At 41.1% G+C, this 26,898-nt stretch overlaps 1 protein-coding gene across 3 annotated transcripts in view; it reads right to left on the bottom strand.

Moving 5' to 3' along the window:
• Nucleotides 1-26,898, bottom strand: part of CREB5 (cAMP responsive element binding protein 5) — a 254,291-nt gene that overhangs the window by 65,931 nt on the left and 161,462 nt on the right. For all 3 annotated transcript variants that reach the window (XM_061464839.1, XM_061464838.1, XM_061464840.1), the window contains 2 exons: nucleotides 4,671-4,797; nucleotides 2,409-2,519 (listed from right to left, as the gene is read on the bottom strand). In XM_061464839.1, coding sequence (XP_061320823.1) covers nucleotides 2,409-2,519; nucleotides 4,671-4,797 — 238 coding nt within the window. The remainder of the gene's footprint in view (nucleotides 1-2,408; nucleotides 2,520-4,670; nucleotides 4,798-26,898) is intronic.

The following is a 26,898-nucleotide window of genomic DNA, read 5'->3' as shown; positions in this document are numbered from 1 at the left end:
CCAAAGTCCCCCCAAACTTCACTAATTACTGCAGTCATTAGCTGAAGGAAGCTTAGATGACTTTGTCTATTGCCTAACGTGTATACTCTTCGGAGAGTAGGGGCAGTCAAACAGAACCTAAGCAGTGCTGGATGCACCAGCAGTAATAGCATTAGCAGAATCTGGGGAAATCTGAAATTCCTTCCTAATGCAGGATGCAATCTGGTAAATTACTAGGCACCCTTGTTTTCAACTTTATTAAAAAACCACTGCCAGAGCATGCATGAAACAAAGTGATATAGTTAATAATAAGAACAAACATGCCTATAATAGAGATTATTCAGACTTAAAATTCATGAATTTACATGTAAGAAATAATTTTGCTCTGAATATTTCCTACATTTTTTTCTACTTTGTGTTCATGCTGAGTATTGTTAGTAGATTGTATTCTTCAAAGAGGTAGCTAAACAGAGAGGCTTTTTACATCACATGCATGCTTAAACAAAAACAAAGTACAAAACTAGCATATAGAATGCTAAAAAACACTCTGCATTTGAAAAGGAGGAAAGGTCCTGGAGCTCTGAATAATGCCTCTTACTCTTAAAGAGTTAATGTATGTAGAATTTTTCTGGAAGAGCGGCAGAAAGCCCCTGAGAAGCAAAGGTGCTGCTTGTTCACCATACTGTGTTCTGGAACTGATTGCAATTTCTGTTTGAAAGGACTGTGCCTTCGTACGTTAGGTTTTGGGACAAACCCTGCTTATCCAGATTAAAAAGTAATTTGTATTAATGTACAGTTTCAGCTATTAAAGCACGGAATTCTCACCATATGCATCAATAATTTAATCTTGTTCTTAAGTAGCCTCACACTTCCAGTAAAAAAAAAAGGCAGGGAGTGTGTGGGGGAGAGCAAACTACAGAAACTTTAGTCCCCAAAACAGATGCCAGTTTTAGATTTATTCAGCCAAGGAGTATTTAGTTTGGCTCAGCTATGCTTACGTTGAAAAAACACTTGCCTATTCCAAAAAGTTTTTAACAAGCTCTGCTGCAGATGCTGTTGCCATTTGGCATGTCACCGTCACTGTGTGGTGCAGCAGAGAGAGAACTCTTGACCACAGGTTTTCCTTGGCAGGGGGAGACAGTGTTTTTGGCTATTGCTCTTCTTCTGGCCAACTGGCTGCATGTTTACGGAGTGTGGTTTTAGACGGGGTGTTAACAGAGGTTGGGTTAACAGCCTAACCCATACCAACAGTGAGGCAAAGGCATGACCTATCCAATCTAAGAAAACAGACAGAATAAGCTTGTATATGTTGTTGCTCTCAAACCAGAGTCTCCTGCATGCACTGCACCTATAGACAATAAGATGTTTTTCTTTGCCTCAGGATAGATGACAACAACTTTAAAAGCTGTACCAGTCATGCAAAGTAGAAATATATAAAAACATGTGGTTGCTTAATCTTTGTCGGCTTGATTTCATTTTCTCACTCATGACAATTTTACCTTGGCAAAATGCCACTAAAAGAAGTTCAGTGAAGTTACTCCTGTTTTCCACTATGATGAGATATCTTGAGAGGATAAAAAGCCTACAGAGTTAAACTGCAAACTTCTGTCCTTGTGTTTCCACTAGCTAGGAAATGGCAGCTCTGAAAATGAAAAAAGCCTAAGTGTTTTGACATTGATGAACTCAGTTCCAGGGATATTAATGCAGAATACCTTCATCAGAGTGCATCTAAAACTGGGGAAAATTTATAAATGCCAACTTGTAGCTTAGTTTACCTGCATTAATACTATACCAGTACATATGCCTGAGATGTCTCAACCTAGTAAGACATACAGTAACTTTAAAAAACACTATGACATTTGACTCATATAAATAAATTACTTTTGTCCAAATTCTGACTCTTTTTTTTTTGATGGTGACACTTTTGTTGCACTCAAGCAAAAGAAAACATTCCAGTTTTACACACATTGTTGGTCTGCTTTTCTAGCACTGCCATTACTCTGACACACCATGCACCTATCTGGAAAAAACAAATACTGTGTGTACTCTCTCGACATCAGACACTTTTTACTTCACTCTTCATTAACTGACAATTTTCTTTAAGCCAGTTATGGAGCACGGGCATCATCAGAGAACCAGCCAGACCATTTACTTAAATTCCACTAATCTGCACCAAAATCCTATTTAACACAGTACGGATCAGATAGCCCAACCTGAACTTCAGTTCTCTCTCACCACGAGTACTAGGACTAGGAACATCTTGAAAGTTCATAGACATAGTTCAATTTACTGCAGCATATTAAAAAAAGAGTATAACATGACTAAGAATGAAGTAAGCAGTGTCTGGCTACATCCCCCACTGTCTGGGTAACCAGTACGCAAGAGTAATACAAGAAAAGCATTTTATTATTATTATTTTCTCTTTTTACCATTTTGGCTTCTGAATGCATTGGGGGGACTTGAGGTGAAGCACACGGATTATTGAGGTTTGGCCCCTGCATCCCCATGATGTTGGAGTTCATTGACATTTGTCGCTCCATCTTTTAAAAGAAAGAAAAAAAAAAAAGAAGTCTTAAAAACATCTGGAGACATTTGCAAGAATTTATGCTTAGTTTCTATTTAAATGGACTCAGCTTTATTTCTTCAAGTCATGACTGGAAAAATAACAATCTGTGTCGTGAATTGCATGTGTGTACGCATGCAGGAGTGTGTTTCATCAGAATCGACCCTGAAAACTCACAGCCAATTATAAAGAAAAAGGTTCTTTACTAAACAAATGTAGCAGCCACCCAGGTTTGTGCTTTTTTGTAATGATTTTCTCCCTTTCAGTATAACAACAGTCAGAGTTAAGTGGTTTTAAAAGCATCGCTTGTATAAAGTTGTAGCTTCCCCTGTCAGTGCAGCTCAACTTAGCTTGTTAAAAACATAAATAAAAATCTACAATCTCAGGAATACGAAAAACGAGTTGGCTTTTTTTTTAATTCACTCAGACTGCTCAGCTGAGAAGAGGTTTCCATGTGTCTTGTAAGGGAAGCTTTCATGTACTGCTGAGATAGCAAAAAACAAAGCAGAGCTCCTCTTGGCTATTCAGATCCCTTTCTGCAAGCCCTTTCTGCAATTTCACTAGGCTGGGAGGGAAGGATGCAATTTTCAAACAAAACCTAATGGTAGTAAGGCCTGGATAAAATAATTTCCTGGTGTATCTTCCCTGAAGAGGCAAGCTCTGTTACACTGCTAGTCATTGGTAGGGTTGATAAGTAGGATTATGGTGCTGTTTTCAACCAGAGCTGAGCATCCTGCCTTGCTTTGGACCAGTCCCCTGCGTCTTTGGCTCACAGAAGAAAGAAGGTTTTGAATCTTCTTGAGCCCTTCCAACCTGGGAAACTATTTTTTGTGCCCTTTAGTGAGGTCTTGGCTTCCACCCTCCATGATCCCAGCAAAAGAGGTGATGGATGCTGGGCCTGGGAGAGAGGACAATATCCCACTGCCTGCTGATGGGGAAAAGCTGCCTCTGCCAGGGCCCCTCACCATCTTCATGGGGCAGGAGCAGCTCCTGCTGCCATCTCTGCAGCTCTTTCAGGAGGACTTTGGGGCAGGAGCTGCAGCTGGGGCTGTCTTGCTTCTGTGTTCATGTCTTTAGGGGATTCTCAGCTGGAGCACACCTGCTTGTCTGCACTCAGACCTGCCCAAAGGTCTCTCCAGCAGCAACCCGAAGCCCCTGAGCTTACACTGAAGCAGGATGTTTGCTCCATTTCAGGTTCCTTAGGAATCATGCCAGAAAAAAACTCCCACAGAGACATGTCTTGTATTTTTTTTCTGTTGAACTTCCTGGTCGATATTCCAGGAAAGCCTTATTGACAAGTTACTAATTACTTGACTTATTAATGACTGCTCAAATAGCAGCCAAACCTGAATCTATGAAGCCCTCTGGAGTGTTTTCTTTGCTCCAGCAAAGCCAGAACAAGCAGTGCTTTCCTCCCTCCCATGGTCAATCACACTCAGGTTTGTCTTCCCAGACTGACCACCATGGAATGAAACAGAAACTTCTCCTGTCAGAGTCACCTCTTCCCTGTGCCACCCTTACTCATCTCCACCCCCAACCTGCCCAAATGTATTATATTGCTGTTAAACTCATTTAAGAATCTGAAGCTACAATTGCAAAGCACCCCTTTGTCTCCCAGAAGATGGGAAATATTCCCATCTCTGTAGAGATGAGTGGAAGGTGAGCAGCGATCATGACCCAATTCTAATTAAGTGCAATTACCAGGCCAGAAAAGTAAGTCACATTTCTTTCTTGCTAGCTGGTTATCTTCAAAAACAAGAGGATTACTTAGAGTTCATTGGCATAATTCCTGTGCATGGCTTTTCCAGTTTTGTCTGACTTGAGAAAAATCTTTTTGTTCCAGCACAGACATACTGATCTCACCTACATGACCAAGTGTGAGAACCAGAAATTGTAATCTCATGTAAACTGTTTCTAATCACTCTCACACTAATTAACATGCCATTAACTACACCAGAAATATTCTTGTGTAAGATGAAGCAGTGAAATAGGTCCAGCTTCCTCAACTCATCACACTTTGATTTCTTTAGAAAATCCTGCAGACTTTCACATCTGCATAGGTTGAATTGTGCAAGAAAACCAACTCCCCCTGCTTTCCCCCCAAAAAAACCCAAACCAAAATACTTACAGGCATGAGTACAGCAGAAGATCCAGGCATGGTAGGGTTGGGCAGGGTGCCAGGCATAGAGGCAGGCATAGGCTGTCTTTGTCGGTTGTGTAGGTGCAGTAGTGAAGACAGAGAACCTGGGACAGGCCTAGAAGAAAAGGAAAGAAAGCTGTCATAGGCTGCGGAGACCAAACAAGCCCTACCGTGCCAGCCATTGCTAGGCACAGGCAACTCTAGACAAGCCGGCACAGATAATCCAATCCAGCATTTGTCCTCTCCTGCATAAATCAGTAGAACAGAAAGTTTTCATGAAGCAGATGAATCACCTTCCCTCTACTATTTATCAGTTAAAGCACCAGTATAGCTCATCCAACTGAACATGAATGTAAAGGTAACAGCCAGTCTCAGTCTACACACCTCTGCATCTTACAGTGGCTGGCAAAAGAGTTCTACAGACAAAGCAGGAAAATTTCCTGGCATTCCACATCAGTGCATTGCTGTAAATTCAGCCCTCAGGAACAAACGCATCTGGACGATGGACTGCAAACTATGACAGAAAATTAAACACTCTTAAACTAATTTTGAAGTTTTATCACCTGTAAATAAACTACTCTAAAATTATAATTTCATCTTGCTTTTGATATTTTCTCCTGCACAGCTCTACCAAGCCTTTGTTCCAAAGTAAGTTAGCAGTTACCAGGGCATAGAAAATGGGAAAAAAAGGATGAAAATTAGAAAAATTACGTTCAGATTAAGTAGCTTGTAAAGGCAAAAAGTGCAGACTATTAAAAGGCAGAGTGAGTTATTTTGGCAAAAAGAGTTCAAAAGATTTAGAAGGATTTTTGTAAGTACAGCATAGGGAAAAGAGTGCAGGCCCACTCACAAAGAAGAATCATCATAAAATTAATGGATTAAACAAAGCCAGGACTGCTTTTTGAAAATAGCTTTTAAGAATGTGGTCTTGGGAGTAGTTAATCAGTTTTGAAGAAGGTATGAGTTGCTTGAAATTTGTGATAAATGTAATTTGCTACCTTTTCAAACAGCACAAAAATAAGAAAGCTTTCGCATACAGTACCTCAACAAACATTGCTAGTGTAAGTTAGTACATTAAATTCTCACAGGGCAGGTTGCTCTGCAGTATAGCATATGGTTTACACTGTTTATTAGGCAGGAGAGGTATGAGAAGGATGGGAGAGAAGGAGGTATAGTCCACGAGCTTGAAAAGCCTCTGCAGCAGGGAGCATGGAAAGAGTTTTAAGATGTTTGGAGCCTTTAAACATCAGGGCTGATTATCAGCCTTGGCAGAAGCATCCTGTGCTTCAGTGATGAATCCATAGCTAGCCATAAAGCTTCAAAATCAGGCTGGGCTGGTCAGTGAAGCAGAGTCATAACCTCAGAGCTGTGAGGGAAAAGACAGTCACTTCTCCCACTCGGTCTGAACCATATCACACCCAATCAAAGAATCATAGAATAGTTAGGGTTGGAAAGGACCTTAAGACCATCTAGTTCCAAACCCCCTGCCATGGGCAGGGACACCTCCCACTAAACCATGTCACACAAGGCTCTGTCCAACCTGGCCTTCAACACTGCCAGGGATGGAGCATTCACAACTTCCCTGGATAACCCATTCCAGTGCCTCACCACCCTTACAGTAAAGAATTTCTTCCATATACCCAATATAAACTTCCCCTGTTTAAGTTTTAACCCATTACCCCTTGTCCTGTCACTACAGTCCCTAATGAAGAGTCCCTCTCCAGCATCCCTATAGGCCCCCTTCAGATACTGGAAGGCTGCTATGAGGTCTCCATGCAGCCTTCTCTTCTCCAGGCTGAACAGCCCCAACTTCCTCAGCCCATCTTCATACAGGAGGTGCTCCAGTTCCCTGATCATCCTCGTGGCCTTTCTCTGGACTTGTTCCAACAGTTCCATGTCCTTTGTATGTTGAGGACACCAGAACTGCACACAATACTCCAGGTGAGGTCTCACAAGAGCAGAGTAGAGGGGCAGGATCACCTCCTTCGACCTGCTGGTCACGCTCCTTTTGATGCAGCCCAGGATATGGTTGGCTTTCTGGGCTGCAGGCGCACACTGCCAGCTCATGTTCACTTTCTCATCGATCGACACCCCGAAGTCCTTGTCCGCAGGGCTGCTCTGAATCTCTTCTCTGCCCAACCTGTAGCTGTGCCTGGGATTGCTCCTACCCAGGTCTAGGACCTTGCACTTGGCATGGTTAAACTTCATAAGGTTGGCACCAGCCCACCTCACAAGCGTGTCAAGGTCCCTCTGGATGGCTTTATTGATAGGGCTTTATTTCTTGCCCCTCCAATTTTAAGTGATTCTGGCAATCACAAATACATACACCCCTCCTCTAACTTTAGCTGTCACTTTCTTTTATCTAACAACAAGCAAAAAGGCCAAAGGCCTTGAACGATGGAATTCACAGCGATCGCTTATGGAGAACATCACACCCAGGCTCCCAAAGCAGAGGTGCCTGTCTTATGGCAGCACCAGCTTCTTCTGACCTACAAATCTCATCCTCTTTTGTCCAGGACTCAAACCATCTAATTATCTCTTCCCTAAAGCTCCCCAGTGTTTTCCATCATTAGACTGTCAGTTTTCCAACCTTCCTCTCTTTAAGCCCGTTCTCCCCCAAAAAACATTTCTGTCCCAATAAATGCCACCTTGAAGCCCTTGCTCTGCCTACTCTCTTGTACGCAGACACCTCTGCTCCTCCCACCCAGCTGCCCTCAGCTGCCCTCTCTTTAGCAGCTGTGCATTACTGAACCCATCCTTTTGTCTTGGTTCTGCATGGAGAGAAGTACCCTGTGTCTTGAAGGATGCTTTAAAAATCCTCCCAGACACATACAGTACTTATTCAGAAGAGGGAAAAAAAAAAAAACAAAACAACAACAAATGTATCTCAGATACAGACAAGAAGTTCTTCCCAAGCCTCCCTGGTTAACTGCTCATGGAGGAATATGATGTGCTTTACATTTTCATACCTCCCGAAAGAAACTCAAGAAATTACTCCCAAATACAGGGTGTAACCCTGTGAGCGGGTGCAAGAAGCACTGTGAGGGAGCATGAATCAGCTTCTGGGAAAGGGGACTCTATGGTCAGCCTAGCACAAGGCTAAGCCTAGGGAGCTGTAGCACAGGAAAAATGGGCTCAGAAAACCTGCTTAAAGTACAGAGCCCCTGACCCATCCTACTCTCCACATAAAACACAGCTGCTTCATCTACCAGCACTCATTCACACAAGACAACTGACGAATTATTAGGACAGGGTCAAAATAGCATAAAAAGCCAATTCAGTGATCTTTTGACAAGAAAAATGTGAGAAGATACCAGGCTGAATGTGAGAAGAATGATCTCAGTTTGGTTTCCAGAGGCTGCGGTGACCCACACAAGCAGAGTTCACCTCCCACCAACTCACCTCACCTCACTACAACTACAGCCTGGCAGAGCAGTAGACAACAAGCTCAAACAGGTCTTCTCTATCTTGTACTTTTAAAGGCCACACAATAGCTGCCAAATGAAGGGTTGAGACCAGCACAGTGGGGCAGCTGCAGAGCAGAACAGAGTGTGCTGTATCCCCTGCCAGGGATGCACCCTGGGATTCCTCCCAGGCAGTGAGGAGTGGACAGGAATGGAGAGAGTGCTGGTGCACTCTCCTGCCTGTCCTGGGACCAGAGTGAGGTGTGCACCCGCCCGCACAATGGAGCTCTGGAGCGCTCTGGGTCCACCAGCTTAGCCACAGCCTATAGGAACTGTTCTGGCTAACAGAAGCAATGCATTCAGTAAAAATATCACTTGAGTTTGCAGTGGGACCAAAGCAAAACAAGTGCTGTGACATACCCCCACCCCCTAAATTCATTCTCAGACTGTCCCACGTACAGACCCTTTGTACAAGTCACCAGTTTCATAATAAGCTTAGGTGTTAGGCTGTTTGACAGAAACTTATTTTGTCCTGACCTATGCAATTTGTGCAAGTGATTCTCAAGGGACTGCACGGTTTGAGTTTTGCTTATACGTTCCAGAGCCAAAAAAATTTCCAAAATTGCTTTAATGAGTTTGGGAATATGGGACTTGGGCAAAAGGGAATTATTGGTATTTATTAAAATGGTAAAGAAGCTTCTTTGCTGTCCCCAGTTTCACCTTTAATACTGTGCTTTGCTTTAGGGGTCTGCATGTGCTTTACACTTAGCTACAGGAAAAAAGTCCTCAGTACTTCAGGTATTTTTTCTTGCTACACTCCTGCTAACCTGTTCCCAAGTGTGTTTTTTGCAGGGAGATGCAGAGCAGTCAGAGAAACCTTGTGCTTCCAAGCTGACCTTTGTTGAAAAGTCTGCACCACTCCTGCCACCAATAAAAGTGCTACATAATGCACACCAGATTCCACTCCCCATGGGGAAACTGATATTGGCCAGTACTCATGGATACTTCTATTGCTTCCACATTGAATACAGGTCATCGATTAGCATGCGCTCGTGTACACTCACTTGCACAGAGCTCAGGGAATGTGTATAGCACAGAGCTCAGGGAATGTGTATAGCACAGAACCAAACCGGCTGAGATACACAATTTGTCTAAGACGTTTCTTCTTCTTCCAAGGACAACACAATCTCTTTTGTTGTTGCTTTCTATCCTGCAGCAAAGAAAGTCAGTGAGAGTTTGTAATTGTTATTTTTAATGTTGGAAACATCGACTCTGCTCCTCTCTTTGTAAATGCTGAGGAGGTGCTGCCTGCAGCCTGTCAGTCAATATTGCTGACTGAGGGATTTTCATTTCTTGGCACCTGTGCTGCTAAATAAATAGGATTGTTGGGCAAACAGCCCACAAATAAAGGACAGATAAGATAGAGAACTGGCAAGTGCTCAACCTCACTGAAAATCTGACCATCCATGCTTTTCCCCAAATATTAGAATTTTCATTGTGTTCCAGCAGGACGTTGCTGTTGCGCATCATGGGGGGGGGGGTCACAGTCAGCATTTGCACACTACCTCTTTGGTCCTATGTGGCCTGGATGAATAGCATTATGGTAGCTTAGTAAAACACCACGTTAGACAAGCTGCTGTAACTGACCACCTTGGCTCCTCTCCCTCCCTCTGCACGGTCATGCTAACACTGTGAGTCATCCTTACTAACATTTAAACAGATGGGCGGTACCCCACTAAGCCGTGGTGACTCGATCATGTTCCATCATATGACTCTACCCAATGATTAAAGATAACTCCATTAATGCAATCAAATATGTAGGATACATACTTCGCTATGTGCCTTCTTGATTAATACCAAATATTCTGTCTGCTATGATGCAACACCTATCTGACCTAGTTTTCTAGGCTGTCTGATGACTAAACACTGCATTCACCTATTAAAAGAGCAGCCTTCCCTTAACTTGTAGTCTTCAAGGACAATTTGTTGCTGAGGTCTCAGGAGATTAGGATCATTTTGGCCTAGACCATCCAGGGCTATGTGTAAGAAGGACTGAAGCTATTTAAAGTATCACTGCAGTATGTTTTCTATTATGGTAAAGCACTCAGGGTCAGCATGGGGTCCAGGTAAAGCACTCAGGCCAGCACATGGGTCTTAGCATGACCTCTCTCCTGCTCCTTTCTCTCCTGCATGTAGCATTCATCTAAGGTCAGCAGGAATATCTACACCATAACCCAGTTAATTCTACTTCAGTTAGCTCTGGTGTGGGAAAAGTAAATCCATAAGTATATGGAGCTGCACTGGAGCAAAGGGACTCATCTCTTGACTTTCTCTGGCCTCCAGACCCAGCCAGCGCACACTGGAACATCTCACAGGTGGCTGGATGTACTATGGCAATTCGCCATGTTGGGTCAGCACTAGCTCAGGGATTTCTGCACCACACTCCAGTTACGCAATACAGACTTGCCCAGGCTTTCATCCCTTTTATATATATGTATGTATATACACATATACACGTGCATATCTATTTATTATAACAGTGCCCAGAAGTCTTGGTTTAAAAACTGGGTGAGGTCCTGCCCCCAAAAGCTTATAGACCAAGGATAAAATGAGGAAGAGTGAGTGGAAGCAATAGGGAGACACAGGTAACTAAGGCAGCAATGATACCTTTATGATCAATGGAGTGAGGAGCAATGACTGCGTACCAGCAGCATGGATCTTTTAAAGGTATGTCAGCATGTGCATGTAGTTTGGGTGGCTGTCAGGCTGAAGCAACCAAGGAGCCTACCATGCTGAAAATGAGCAGTCTTCCACCCTGAATATGAGGCTCTGAATGTCTCATGGACAACCAGGTATTTTTGCAACTAAACTTTTAACTGCTAAAAAGTAAGCTCACTGGAGGACATGGTGCTACAGACCAACTGCAAACCTCTTCCATAGCAGCTGCTGAGGCCAGAGTACCGGACCCAAGTGCTGTCCTTGGCCTTCATTATTTGAAAAATTCAGAGGGCAAAGATGTGGAGGGGATGCTTTAACCTGAGAAAAGTGCACTGACTGCAGGGGTTGCCTCACTGCTGGCCTGCTGTTGTTTAACCTGCAGTGCCATTATTTAAGCCTATCAATCCAACTATAACTTTCTTCATTTGTGGCCCATTATTTTAGGTGTTCCCTCCGCCCCACAAAAGTAGGGCAGTTCTGTCTAGTTTCAATTCACTCATTTGTCATTCAGAGGAGGAAAGAAAAAAACAAACACAAAGGAAAGCAACAACAAAGCACAGGGCAAGTACTCAGAATACCTCACATAGTTGCAGGGACCTCACCTGACCTGCGTATCCCATGTTTAACAACGTTTTAATCACTGCATCACCAAAGAGCCAAGCTTTCCAAGAAGTGGGAGGTTTGTGTCGCCAGGTTTTTCAGGGAGCCAAACCATATTCAGGGAAAAAGAAAACTGGCACCTAAAATTAATGGCTCTCTGCCAACCCAGTAAAGATCCTTGTTTGTGTTTCTCAGACAATTCAGACATCTGCATGATGTGGGTAGATTATTATTATCAGTAGCAGACATTTATACTGTGGTGGTGCCCAAAGGTCCCAGTAGGGACCGGGACCCCATTGAGCCTGGCACTGTACAAACACAGATAAGAGACAATTCTTACACAGTGTGTTTACAATGTAGAGACACAAAACAGATGAAAAGTAGAAGACAGAGATAGAACATAGGAGCAAATAAACATGCTAAAGAATTGAAGACAATTTATTGGTGCTCCTCTGGTTGCTTTTTTTTTTTCTTTGTATGTTTTTTATTTAACTCGTATGCTCAAAATGACAGGATTGAGGAAGTTTGCAAGAGGAAGGGAGTAACTAAGATTGAGACACAGGAAGGGCAATACTCCAGAGAGGGAAAATTGTGGCTCATAACTCAGAGGATTTGGGGAGCATCCAGACAAAGCTATGGTTTCTGTAGAGGTTTTTAAACAGAGTGTACATGTATTTTCACATATGTGTTTCCTTAAGTTATTTTCCCAGTGTTGGACAAGGAGAAATTTCAGCCTGGGAAAGAGAAACTAGCTGATGGTAAAGACACTGGCAAGGTGAAAGTGATGCTTGACATTGTAATGAGAAACTGAAGGACTGAGATAAGATAAGGCTAAGCTGTGAAAAGTCTTAAAGACAAGAAGCTTGATTCAGAAGTGAAGGGAAAGCTCATGTAAGTGTTTGCGGAGAGCTGGCACAATTAAGATAACAAGCTATTCACTGGCACAGAGGTAGAAAGAATTCAGCAACAAGCATCACAAAAGGAGCAAGATGCAGCATACAGATATGAAGTGATACAGACAAAGTCAAAAGCATGCAAAGAGATGCTACTTCTCAATTCACATACCCTTGATGTCAAGTGAGAAGCTGTTCACTGGGAAAAAAAAGCAACTCCACAGAGATGCATTCTTGCTCACTTGCATAAAGTCACAGGGACAGAATATGTAACTGAAGGAAAAGAATAAGGAGAAAAGAAAAAAAAAAAGGACAGGGGATTGTAGCATGTACAGTAAACCACTAAAAACCTGTGGAAAAATGGCTCCAAATTTTGTTAAGAATTTTGTACTTTTCACCCAAGCTTGTAGGAGAAAAGCCCTGCAAATCAGCAGTGCCAGTGCAGTAATATGTTTAGTGGAACAAACTCTATTTTAGTCAATGATAACTCTTGCCTTTAGAAACTCCAGTTGTGCTAATGCCACCTATATTTCCTGAACACATGTTTAAGGAACCTCTGCAAATTCAGCATAAGTACAAGGACCAGCAGGTCCTTGGAAGCCTCACAGAACCCATTAACATTTGCCTTGTGGCTCTTACAGGTCTTAGAAACTGCTGGTTTCAATCTTTCCCTCCCTCTAAATATTTCACTGGGTCTTATTGCATGACCCATTGCAAGAAAAATAAGAAATGCTAGAATGGTTTCTTAGACTATAACCTCCTCAGAGAAGTTGACATTCAGCACAGTGTTATGCACACAGCTGGAACTCACAAATGATACGTGGAGGATAATGGCGTAGTTAAAGCAAAACAAGGAAACACTGGGAAAAGCAGGTTCAAGGGAATATATAGAACTAGCTCATGTAAAAGCACATTCTTGTAATGAAATTTAAAAAGTGGGATAAACACAAAAAACTGCAGGATAAACATAATTTGATCATAAAAGCAAGCAACGATGTCAAGCCGATTCCACTGTCAACATGGTCTCAGCTCAGACAGGATCAATCTTAATTCTTCAGGAAAATAAATGATTTTTCATCACTGCAAATGAAGGTGTATCAGCTTTCATTGAAGAAAAAAGCTACCAATAATACACAACATACCAATGGCAGCTGACTTAAAACCAGGAACAATAACAGCAATAAAGCTTACATAAATGCTTTCTAACATGTTCATTCCTTTTAAGGACCAGGCTTAAGACTTCAGCCTAGCAAGCAAATTAAAAAAAAGCTTGAAAATTTAAGGCTCACTGAAGAAAAATGTCAACAGATTAAACAGCTGGAAAGAAGCCTAACCCCAGCAATCAGATAAAAGTGACAACTGAACACCAAGTAACTTCTGCAACGTTTGTGCTATCTAAAGGTACTCACTGGCTCAAGTGACTCCATTGACAAGCAAACACTACTGCATTGAAAATGGCTTTCATTTGACCTTCATAACTTTGCATCTGAAGAGAATGGCAGGTTGCAAAAAGGATGGAGAAAAATCCCTTTTTACTCTTAAAGGGCTAGGAGGATATTTGGAGAGCTCTCTGTGAGCACTCATGACCAACAGATCCCTGTACTGGCAAAATGGTAAAGCAAATATCTCAGAACTTTCTATTTATCCTTATATTTGTGCCAGTGCAATTTAACAGAAATAGTAAGATAAAAGGGCTTTGTAAACCCAGCTTTATAGTAAAAATAAAAAAAAAAAAAAAATAAAAGAATCTTTTTGAAGTGATTTATTTTTCCTTTTTTTTTGTTCTTTTTTTTTTAAACTTCCCAAACAAAGCAGAAGTTTGTCTCTGAAAATAAGACGGTGAATTACAGCAAAGTCATGAAAACAAAGAACCAACAGTTTCTCCAGTGCAGGCTTGTTACCATGAGCTAATAATTCCAGACTTTAAGCAAGCTGAGCCTCTTTTTTAATAACTGCATGCCTCTAGGCAAAGTATTTCTACTAAAAATTATTGAGGCATGGAACAAGGCAAGGTGTGTGAGCTAATGTTGGATTGTTCAGTTACTAAACCAACTCCTATAGCAATGAGCCTGCTCTGAACTGACAGATTATTTCTCTGTATACACTTGTATAAACACACTGCTTAAGGTCGAAATCTGTGTAAGCTTTCTTTTCAATTAAAATGTCAAAGATGACAGCACATGTTTTCACTGTCCTCCACAGGATGATGAATGCCGCGGCAGCAGTTTCATGCCCCTGTGTTTCAGGGAAGTTTGCCTGCCTGGGTGTCTAAGAAAGATGTACTTGCTGATCTCCTGCGCCTGCAGGCGGACAGGGCTGCTATGGAGACTTCATGCTTTGGATAGCTTAACATCTCTTGACTTTTTCTTCCTCAACGTCCCTCCATGTGCCCCCCACATCCGATGCAGTAAAAGTTAAAGTGGGGAGGTTGTTGTGCCCAAAGGGGTTGGGAAAAGGGTCCTGAATTAAAACACTGGCTTACTGCTTAAGTGACAGGCCTTAAATCCCAGGCTGGCTTTTGTTCATGGCCAATTCACTTCAGGCACCTAACTCGGGTCCCCACAGAAACGTAGTTGCAACAGAAAGACATAGCGCAGCCCAAAAGGTGCTTCCAGCATTTTTATTCTTTTTTTTTTTTTTTTTAAGGGATTAATCTGAATCTTTATATTTTTTCAGCTCCACGAAAATGAATAGGCTTGTAATAAATTTTCATCAGTCTACAGCTTTGTACAAAGCCAAAGACAGTGGCTTCAAAGGTTGCTGGGTCTCCAGACCATGTTTCAATACAACTCATAGCACACATAGCCATAACATTATGGGTGAACCTAGAGCATCAATTTGGTCACAATTTTACTACAAAAAGAATGACAAGTGAAAACAGTCTCAGTGAGAGAAAAACACTCCTGCATCTGCCATTGGAAGAGTCAGTCTCTCTAATGCTGACAACACAACCGTGCTCTATACACTATGTAAAGCAGAGTCTGCCCATACTCACTTGTGAGAAAAACTAATAGGTATATACATGTGACATGATTTAGTTACTGAGATTTCAATTCTACCCTCAACACCAAAAATACTATAAAAGTAACACGTAATGTAAAGACTTTTAAGAAATATGTAAGAAAACACAAACATGATTTCTTAAACAAAATAGCAAATGAGTAAAATAGAAAATTAGAAGCTTGGAAGTGTATCAGATGACAGAGTATTACGAAAAGTATCAGCAGCAGACCAAAATCCAGCCCTTTAACAAAATCCTTAAACAAAACTACCACAAAAGATACTCTGTACTCTTTAACACTCATTGCTTCCCTAGCACTTGTGCCATCAACACACGGTTCTGCGTTGCCAGGCTCTCTCTACAGCCCAGGAAAAAGTTAGCACTTGTGCACGGCCCACCACAGTCACAGCCCCAAATGTGCTCAGTGTCTCAAAGCTGATGTTTTTTTCAGTGGGTGGCAGTGGAGAGGAGGGAGAAGAGTACATACATGAGGGTATACTCTCAATTACCTGTTTAGCAGGTCACCTCCAGGTATAAAAATATCTTAGAGCTGCCAAATAGATATATATCTTCAGTGACCTCTTCCCATCCCCAACCCACTTCACTGATTCCTGTCAAACTTTCATAAAGATCAAAATGAATATTTGCCATTTCCTGGAAGGAACCTTTGTACGCACTTAATCTCTTAAACTTGCTAAAAATCCCAACTGACAGCTGTATTAGTACAAATGATGAGAAGCACAGGGAAGGGGTGAATCTCAAGGCAGAAAGAACAAAGTCATGGAGAACTGCTGCAGCTGTACTTCAACAGAGATTAGCTCCAAGCCAGCGTTGTCTGCTCTCATTATTTAAAGAGCTCATGTTGCCTTCTCTGCCTACATCTCAACGGGAGTCACCACTGACTGAGAGCATCAGTCAAGGAAACGGTAATCCCAAACTCATCTACAGCATTTTTTACATAGCTAAGGCAAATTTCACTGAAGTGTGGAAATCATGTTAGCTGCTATTTGCTAATAAAGCCCCCGAGAACATCCCCCCAAACAATGTGCACCAGAAATGCCCCACAACAATGACAGAAGTACTACAGGTAGTGGCTGCTAGAGATTTCATTGAAACTTAGATGCCAACACAGGCCAGCAAAGGTTTCCAGCAGTTTGCAAAGGGAAGAAGTGATAGCTAGTAAAAAGCCACTGTCCACTCATGTGCAACCACAGATTCATGGGAAAATTTCTTTCTGTACACAGGCATGCCCACTAAGAGAAACAACAAAAAAGAACAGGCATTGAAATAACAGGTTATTTTATTCTTCCAACAAAGTGCATATTGTCATTGCAATTTCCAGCCACTATCCGTGCTCACTCCTTCCCTTTTAAGTACTGGTTTGAGCATGAACCTGCAGCTAATTTTGAGGTTGGACTTCATTTGTTTTCACATCAATGCAATTAATTTCCACTGGAAAATGCATCTCAGGCATTCAGTCAAAATAGGCCTAAAATAATTCTGAAAGGCTCATCTGTCTCCAATCTATATAATGTTTTAAAAATTGGATGCATGCCCTGCAATAACATTGCACTTCACAAAGCTTAAAGCTCTAAACTTGAGGGTATCAGTTACATTGAGACTGTAGTAAATTAAAACATCCAGTTTCTGGTTTGCATTGATTTATAAATATCGAGAAAACTACTATTGCAGTCATTACCACTTTGGTGCTCCAAGTTGAGTTTTCAGCAGTTCAGGGTTATTTTCATTCTTATTGTGGCTACAGTAGCCTTTCAAGTTATAGATCAAATTCCCAGATAATATGTAAATCTTAAATCTTAGTTTTAAAAATATGAATACAAACCAGCCAATACTAATAACAAAAAGCAGGAAGCCTATGTGGTCGGTCATGTCAGATACCAAGCACATTTTTTTTAGACTCTCCAGCTTAAAGCAGAAAGAATACTTACTATTATAAAATGTTTTATATAGAAACAAGTGGAAATGGGATTTTACTGGGAACTTGCTGTTTTCTTTTGAATCATTCTTTGGAATGAGAGGATCAGAAGCATATTCAAAACTTTTCTCCTAGAGAGCCTGCACATTAGGCTACCTGGTGACTTTCAAAATGTGCTTGTTTATGAGCAAAATATCACTGAGGAAATATAAAACTGAAAAATCAAGAGAGCTCATGAGCTGTAACTCAGTTAACACAATAATTTGAGAAAACAATAAAAAAAGCATGAACACATCAACAGCAGTAGGGCCAATTCTCAATGGTATAGAGCACACAGCTTTGCCAAAGACAATGGATTTAAACCAACTGGGAATCTCACTCATACACACACATGCACGCACACTCCATAAACACACAGTATATAACATGCATTACATCAAGCTGTAAAATAAGCTTTGACAGTGATCTATGTCTTATGCTTCAAAAGGAAACAAAAATCCCACCTTACACCTTACCATCTGTGGATGACTACTGAGGATTTTCTCCTGACCCCTGGTGGTGATTAGTTTATGAAGAGAAGCAGAAGGGTCACCATAATATTACAGCATTTCTTCTGAAAGCACTGGCCAAATTTTACCCTTGCTGCCCTTGATACTGTCACTGAAGCTTGTATGCTGATCTGCAACCCAGCTTTCCGCTATTCTTTGCATTCATCGTATTTGTCTTGTGCAGCAGGTACAGTACGGTTGAGAAACACAAGAGGTTGACCCTACTGGTCATGAAGTCCTTGCCATTGAAGTTCACGACTGCTGTTAATGCAGTCGCTTAGAACAGAATCACAGAATCAGACCCATAAAAATGTGTAACACCTAAGAAGATATTTTCCTAAATTTTATCCTGAAATGCTGATTCATGCATGTTAATGATTCACTACATTGCACTAAGGAAAAAAAAAAAAGGAAAAAATTGTACATCTTTACCTTCCAATTTGAACTGATGTTTCTAGTTTAGTGTTTCTCAGCTGTTTGGGTTTTTTTGGTTTTGGGTTGTATTTTTTTCTTGTCTTGAGAGACATGTTTCCTTAAAGAGGAAACATTCCCCCAAACCAGAACTTTGTGTTGAAGATTAAAACATCCACTGCACCAATTTAAAGTAAAGGGCTTATTAGTCAGTAGGCAATCGTACAAAAACTCAGGTCACCCTATCAGCTTCCAAGAGTCTGCAGTGTGAACTAACACACTGTTAATTTACTTCTTTTTAATTATTTATTTCATGTCTTCAGCATGAACTGTAAGTGTTCATGCATATCCCATGAATAGTTTTGGTTTGCATTGTTTCTTTTTTCCTCCACTTTCCCCTTGAGAACCACTACTGAAACAGTGGTTTAGCAAGAAAGCTGTCATGCCAGGGGAAGAAATATAGCAGCATTTTGATCAATGGAGTTAAAAACTGAATTAGGTGAATTCTGAAACTCTGAGAGTATTGGATAGATTTAAGATTTTGCACCTCGCAGTTTTCAGCATTAGAATTCAGCAAGGAGGGGTCATTTTTGCAAAAGAAAATACCCAGGCCAACCAGGCTAGAAAGATCTTTCTAGATGCATTTGCATTGTTGAAGTAATGCCACTCATCTGGAGACAGCCCAAGTCTCCTGTAGACACACAGGTCTTCAAACAGCCCTTCCAGGAACACGAACGTCATTTCAACATGCACTGACTGCCCAATGATGCAAAACTAAACTGCAAAATACCACTTTTCAGTGATGTGCCACTACAGCCATTGGAATCAACTGCAGCATTTGTATTAAGAGTTTCCAGATTTAAACTGTGGGAACGGGTACCCTGGAGTTGTCAGTGGAAGGCCTCTGACAGTGTAATTTGTTTCTCCTACTGGCCTGACAAAGCCAGAGCATGCTGACATTCAAGAAACATTAGTTGGGTTTGTTTTGTTTTTCTTTCTTTTTTCTTTTTTAAACCGTTTTCTTGGAGCTGTTGGGAGGGCAGAGGAAAGGACTGTCAGCTTAGGAAGGGGAAGAGGCTGAAGAGGGAGAATGAAGACGTGCCCTTTTCTCAACATCTCCTACAAGATAAGGTGTTTGTTGCGCTCTTTACTGAGACACACTGGTACAGTGCGGGTGAACGTGTGAAAAAAAATGTTAACTTTACCTAAACAATGAAGTGGCAGCTCAACTCCGTTTCAAACTGAGCTCCACTCAAACTTCGGATCTGTTACAGGGAGCCAGACATTGAACTGATCAGGTTAAAACATCTCAACAATCACATAAATAGGCCTGGTCAAAGCCTGTTGCATCACCTGCCTTTATTTTTTACTGTTAATATTCAGCAATGGAAGAAAGATACGGATCTGTGTTCTACATGCTTGCCATCTCCAACAGTATGATCTCAGCTCTGAGAGCAGCAGGAATTTGCACAGCAGTGAGTATGGCCGATTTCCAGGGGTCGGAAGTCATGGCTTACTCACTCCACTCTGTGTTTTGTGGTGTTGTTCTGTTTCATTTTTTTTTTTAATAGGAAAGGCAAATGTGATGAACCTTAAGAATAGAGGCAAAATCAGATTGCAGGTCAGCATGTTCTGCATTTCTCCCCCTGGTCTCTCTATTTTGTGGAGCACAGATTTAGCCCTGGTATTAGCCTACCAGATAACAAGTTCTTAAAATGTCTCATACATAAAATTTGATGAGAAACCGAGTGTTTAGGAATAACAATTCAGATGTATACTTTTTAGACTAGCATGGAAATCTGCCTTTATCTCTTTCTCTATAGCAACAAACCATCTGAATCCACATCACACCTCATATAGATCTGGCCCAGTCTACGTAGGATATGTAACAAAGGTAGTATCCGGCTTAAGGGGAGCAGATGCAGCAGTATACATGCAAGACACTTTGTATTTGGCAGACACAGGCAAGCAGCTGTTTGTTCTTTAGCTTGTGGGCTATACATCTACTGGGACACCCCCTCCCATGTAAACCTTGCCCAGCTCCTGGTCTTATTTCCACTGCAAATTTATCCCTAAAGCCATGGATAAGCATAGTGTTTGGGGTTTAAAGTTAAGTGTCATTTAGTATCATTTCTTACATCTCCATACATTATAATGAGACCCTTTTTCACAGGGGACTTGGGATCTGATTTTAATTTGCGGTAGGGTTATGGTCACAATAAATGTCTATTTCAGATATTCATGAGAAATCCCTAATGCAAGTGGAAATAGTGGCTGTTTTCTTGTCGTTTCAAAGCCATGTATGTAAAACACACAGTACAGATCTGCTCCACATGCAAAGCTATTATCAACCCAGCACGGCACCCTGGTTCCTGCCCTGGTAGCAGGCACCCCAATGCCAAACAGTCTCAGCAGGTTTTATAGCTTGCATAAGAAAAGAACAGGTTATGAAATCATTAGCACCTCATCTGAGGCTGCCACAGGGATGCCCCTCTGTGTTCATTGTGAAACGTTTCTTTGGCAGCTGCATCCAAGAAGCATATTTAGATGTTGTTTCTTCAGTATCGCCACAGACTGGGAAGTAAATCAGTACTTTCATGCTCTCAGCTCACATGATGGGGGTGGAAGTCTCTTTGCTACACCTCAAGGCTAATTCTCCCCATTTACACATGCCTAACTCTAGGCATGAGGACCTCTAGGAAGCCCAGATGTCTATAATCACACTCCCAGCCTTATGCAGCCAGCACTGCCAAGGACTTGGGCCATGCCTTGGGAGGCTGGAAGAGACTTCAGCTTTGTCAAGCACCACAGGTTCCAACTCCCCTCATCCTGCAGGCAGCCACTGCTAGCAGTGCAGCTGAGGGCTGCCCTCCCCTTGGCTGAAGTCCTGGTTTGGGGTACAACGCACAGCCTGTTGGCACTTTCTCCTCTGTAAATGCAAGCTCAGGTGAAACTGTGTCAGATCAAGCAGGTGAAGCTGAACTTGTTTGCCCCTCCACAGGAGAATCCATGTCCCTGACAGAAAGAAACAAAACTCACTGCTGGTCACTGAGCAAAGCATCTAGATCCCTTTGGATGCTCCTTGGGACCCTACCTGTAAGATTTAGAAGCCTGCCCTTGCAAACGACGCAAGGTAGAACCACCATGATCTGGCTGAAAGACAATTGGTGGCCTTAAATACCTAAGAATCCAAATCTTTTAAAAGGGAAAATTGTGCAGCATGAAGGAAAACACTAGCACCAGGTGGGGAGGGAAACTTGTGAAATTTTACAGATTTGAGTCACCCAGGGATCTGGTCCACCGGTACTTGCAAATCTGAATTCAATCAGTTTTACCACCTGCCTGAGACAGAGCACCCAAAGAATGGAGCTGTGTCAGGTTCCTGAACGTTAAGGAAAAGCTAGCTTGTGTTGCTGTCTTTCTGAATCAATGCACGGGTTCATGATTTAAGTAACTGAGGTACTGGGGCTTTTTAAAGCAGTGTAAGTAAATAGCTAAGCTTGATGTGATATAAAAAGTACCACAACAGAAAGGAGAACTTAATGTAGTAATGAAAATCACTTACCCTTAATCATCCCTGAGACAGTGTTTTTACAACGCTTTGTGATTTATTCAGCTAGCAAACATGCCTCCTTTGACTTTTCTAATAACAGGCCATCTTAGCCGTGCTTGTTGGGATTTGAGTTTGGGCTTTTTTTTCAATCAGCATCTCAAGTACATTATTTAAATGTCTTTGATGCTTTTTCTTTAAAAGGATTTGTGAAGCAATAAATCATATTTATATGCAAAGGAGACAAAAAAAAAAAAACAAACAACCAAAAACTTTATTAGGAAACTTTGGAAAAATAAGAGGTTGGGTCACAGGTATGCAACCAGTGTCACACATTTCTAGAGCACATTATTGCTTAAAGACTTACTGAAGCCCACATTCATTGCTGCTGACAAGTGTGCCACTTAGTGTATGAGATTGTATGAAAGGTTGTTTGCTGCATGATTTACAATGGTGCCCTTACACTAAATAGGAAAGACTGTAAACTACCTGTGCTCTGCTGAGCAGCTACATGCTTCCTCTTTGCATGGAAGGGCCTCAGCCTTTGGCAAAGCTGGACAATTTCTCAAGTGAGTACACTCTTGTGACACTGAGGCTAGCCAGACCACAAACTATTTTATTATGTTGTGCAAAAAACCTATGTGCAAAAAAACCCTCTTTAATTAAGATAGAACAACCAGCACTGCGGTTGTAATTACCTTGGACTGCTTTACCCATGGGCATAATGAAATAAAATTGGGCCCTCTATATTTTTGTTTTTAAACTAAGTAAACCCAAATTAATTTATTCAACTCAAACCAGACAGGTTTCTCTTTTAAAGGAAGGCATATATGGTTGGAGGGGCTGGTGCAGGAGGCAGAGTGACATGCAATGATGACTGTGAACTGCAAACTGCTGGCAAAACATTTGGCTTGCCGTTGGTCCGTGGCCAGTATTTTCCTTTGTTAATGAATCCCACATCTTTTCTAAGTTAAGCGTTTTTTCTTCTCCCCCCTCATTTTATTTGAAACATATTTTAAATATTTTTGTTTTTATGATGTCATGGAACACGATACAGCCCCCTCCTAACCTCCAATATGGGAAAATCAATTAAAATCTTGACATTAGGAGCTATGATATAAGCATATGGTTCAACTGCTCTGACTTCTTTTTTTTAAGCAACACATCAAGGATCAACGCAAAGAGAAATAACCAAATGAGAAATCCACATTACTGAATAAAAATGATACCAACTGAAAGGGTATCACAGCCAGAACCTTGCTACTCACCAAACACAAAAAAAAAACCCTGCAACTCTGGCAGGTTTTGACAGACTTACTCTCTGTTTTGGGAACACATATTTTTCATTTGTGTCCTTTTTTGAGGAAAATGCCCATTTAAAAGAAGCCATCCTGAATGCTGTGTTTAATATTTAATGAATTTTGTCTCACCCAAAGTACCCTCATTTTATGACTTCAAGAATGCAACCTTAAAATGAGTTTTATCAGCTTCCTCATTAATTTCTGACTCTTCCCTGAACAAAACAGAAGAAAAAATAATTGAGGAATTTCCTATCAGAACAGAAACATAATTTTCAAACACAATGATCATTTTGGGCATTCAGTCACACCTGCCCTACTGACCACCAGTCTGCTGGACTATGTGACAACAAAAACCCTTCCAGGTCCCTTTAGTATTTCAAATCATCAAAACCCCAGACAGACTAAATGATAAGTCACTGAAACTCCAGGGAATACAGGCACCAAACAGAAGATTTAACTCTCTATGTCACTGTGCACAATGTTCCCCCTGAAGCAAAAAGCTCTTTCCCAGAGGTCTTTCAAGACTGGAAAAGGTGTTACAGGCAGCTTAGAAGTAGAGAGTTATTTTTAACCTGTCACTGGCAAGAAAACAAGTTTTTTCAATCATCTTCTATGGACATCTAGTCTCCAATCCTGCGAGCATCTAGCTGCATGAATTTACATGCCCTCCTTTAATACACTTGAGTTTTACAAAGCTTGCAAGATTTCTTCAGCCACTGTAACTCATAGCTAGTACTACCGATGGCAAGGATGACGAAAGTATAGCACAGCGCACTGCTGGTCCTGCAACCCACACTGGGTGAGGACAAAGATACATCAGAAAAAAATGAAGTTGCAGAAGCCTTCTCTGCACCAAGCCCCTTAGTTTTTATAGCATGAATGGTGCTGAGCTCATGTACGAAATGCCCAAAAGCTTTTTCTAGACTGTCCTGGTATCAGCTCAAACTCTGAAGTTATATAAGGTTAGAGACTTCAAACATCTATAGAGTGTGTGCAAATTAAATATACTCTATCACAGTGAGTTCACTTGCATTGTTACTGACGTGATTTATGCAGAAAATTGCAGCCAAGCTCAAAAGCTAGAGCTGAACATTTTTTTCCCCCCAAACAGAATATTTACCAAAAGCAGCACTTTCAGGTTGAGAAAAATTATTAAATTCACTAATAAATAATATTTAATAAACCTTGTAAGTGGAAAAGACTATACATTTGGAAAAGCAGAGGGCTTTAACATTTCTAAATGTTCCAGCTTGAAATACCATGTTAATATGGAAATTTATCCCGCTCATTTTGAAGAGTTAATTTTCTTGTAAACCTGAAAACATCTTTCCTTTTCGTAAATTTATTTGCACAATTGAGAATTTTGTCATATCAAGTTAACCTAAATTACTGTTTTTAATTTCAGTCACTAAGTCAACAAGTTTGTTATTCACATAGAACTAGTTACTGTTACAGCTCACCTGCCACGAGCACTCCAGTGTCACAAAAGAAACCTTAAATGTCAGTTTTTCCTTAATTTCCTGTTCTATTGAAAACAACCTAATATTCCAACTCATTCCTCTCTCTTAAGTCTTCTCTCCCAGATTTTTCCTAAATGATTTTAACAGCTAATTAGAAACCTGAACATCAATATCTACGTATTAATAAAAAACAGAGCACTGGTGCTTTCAAAACTATCTTACTTAAAGACTAATTAGGTTCATTAATAAGTTAACCAGGTAGGAATGCTGTTTTCAAGGCAAAGAGAAAATAGTACTTTCTACAGGAAAGTATGGGACTTTTTGTTTTATTTTCCAAGGCGATTAGCTCTTCCAGCCAGAAAGTTTTTACCACACGTTCCAATTCAGTCATTTGCTCTCTGTCTGACAGTACTGCAAAATCATCTTTGACATTTACCAAAGTGTCAGGAACAGCATTTTAAAAGGACAAAGCTTGTCTCGATTACAAGAAAAGAAGATGCAAATAAGGTGAATGCATGGCAATAAAGAACATGCCAGTGGACTAGTGAGAGCCAGGCTGTGTGCTCTAGGACTGCACTTTTGGAAAGGTCATAAATATGAACAATATCCTTCTCTAAGCCTTTTAGCTCAAGATGAATATAATATTGAGTCAGCGTCACAACACAGGCTTTTGTCAGTGAAAACTGATGTCCAGTGACTGTTTCTCAGTCTTTATGTTATATTCTATGATAAATTATTAATTTTGCAATAATAAAGTAACTGAGCATGCAGAAGGGCAAAGCATGAGTTTACATGTGATATTAGTGACAGCATATTGGATAGTCATTAGTTAATGGACAAATCCAAACACAGGATAAGGTATGCAGGGAGTTCATTGCAAAAACACATTAATGTGCCATTACTTTTATAGTGGGAACAGCTTTTGATAGCTAAGTTCCTGTAAAACATAACTTTGAGCTTACAGGGATGTTAGCAAATGGATCCCTCACATGGTGATGGACAAAGATTGTCTCCTGGTTTTGCAAAGCATGCTGAAAATTACCAGAAATGTCCAGAAGTTTTGTTTATTATGGTTTAATTCCCCTATTTTTGTTAAAAAAAAAAAAAAAAAAAAAGTGGACCAGCTGACTGGTTTGGAAATATCTCAGTGATGGATTTTCTCATAGCATTTCAGAATCCTCTTGTAATTTTTTACTATAAGCATAAAACACAGATGCTTAGTTCAACAGGAAACAAGGTTTCATTCAGCAGTTTATAAACTGAAAAGATATTTGGCTTCATTTTGGCTCACATTTCAGCCAAAAATGGCTGGTTGTCAGGATTCCCGTTTTATCTTTGCATTTTTATCTGGCATCTCCTAAAACTTAGGTGACCATGACCTTCAGTGCAGTGAGAAAGCAAGGAAACAAAGCACCTTGAAGCATAATTCATTTTCTCCCCAGTACCAGCAATTCAGAGCCCCCAGTTACACTTCCTACATGAGGTGCATACATTCTTCTCAAAACAAGGTTGACACAAGCCGGCACAGGATATGCTTTAGATGACATTATGTTCTTATCTTGCAGTTTGCTTTTCTTATTGCTTTCTTCCTCATCAAAATTCTTCCTGCTTCCCCCCCTGTACAGATAGCCAGGGCTGCCATCATGGCCCAGTGCAGAACCAGAGATCCCTTTCAGTTAGAAGACACCTCTCTGAAGGTCACCTTCTCCAACCTCTTGCTCCAAGCAAGGCTAACTGCAGTATTAGATCAGGCTGCTGGGGGCCTTTTCTAGACAAAGTGTGAGCCTGTATCAACCACCTCTGCAGCCTGTTGCTGTGCCTTACCACATTCCTCCTGCAAGGAGCCTTTCCTTCTTTAGGTCCCACAGGAATTTCTTCACTGAAACTTGTGCTGTTGTCTTTTGTCTTCAGGCTGCAAAGTGGGGCAGACACTATCTCCTCTCTAACTACCCTTTAAGTACCTTAAGGTTACAACTAGATCCTCTGTAAGCTGTCTTTTCCTAAGCTAAATAAACAGAGTTCACCTGCTCTCTGCTTTCTTCAACCTAGTGAAGATGTCTGTAATGTCATCTGTCCTCTGTGCAACTCACCCACCTTCCTCTGCTACAGTGCCTTAAGTCTTTGAAGGCTCACCCAGGAACATATGTGCAGTTTTGAGGTAATCATTTGCTTGGAGTTATTCTGAAATCCAAACAGATTTCACCTTAAACTGACCAAGACTTTGGCTGGGTGCAGAGATTTTTTTATTCTCCCCACAATAGAGAAGATCTTTCTAAGTAAGTCCTCTGGGGATCGTTTGGGCAAACCCAAATATCTGACCCTGAGCCAATCAGTTAGTTATTATATCTAATGTTTGTCCTATTTGATAATTACTGTCTGCAAGAGACATATGCC

Source organism: Pezoporus flaviventris, unplaced genomic scaffold (assembly GCF_033815535.1).
Source record: "Pezoporus flaviventris isolate CSIRO_AGI_PZ_B2104156 unplaced genomic scaffold, CSIRO_AGI_Pfla_v1 ptg000037l, whole genome shotgun sequence".
In the NCBI taxonomy this organism is placed as follows: domain Eukaryota; kingdom Metazoa; phylum Chordata; class Aves; order Psittaciformes; family Psittacidae; genus Pezoporus; species Pezoporus flaviventris.
This window is presented reverse-complemented; position numbering and strand designations above follow the sequence as displayed.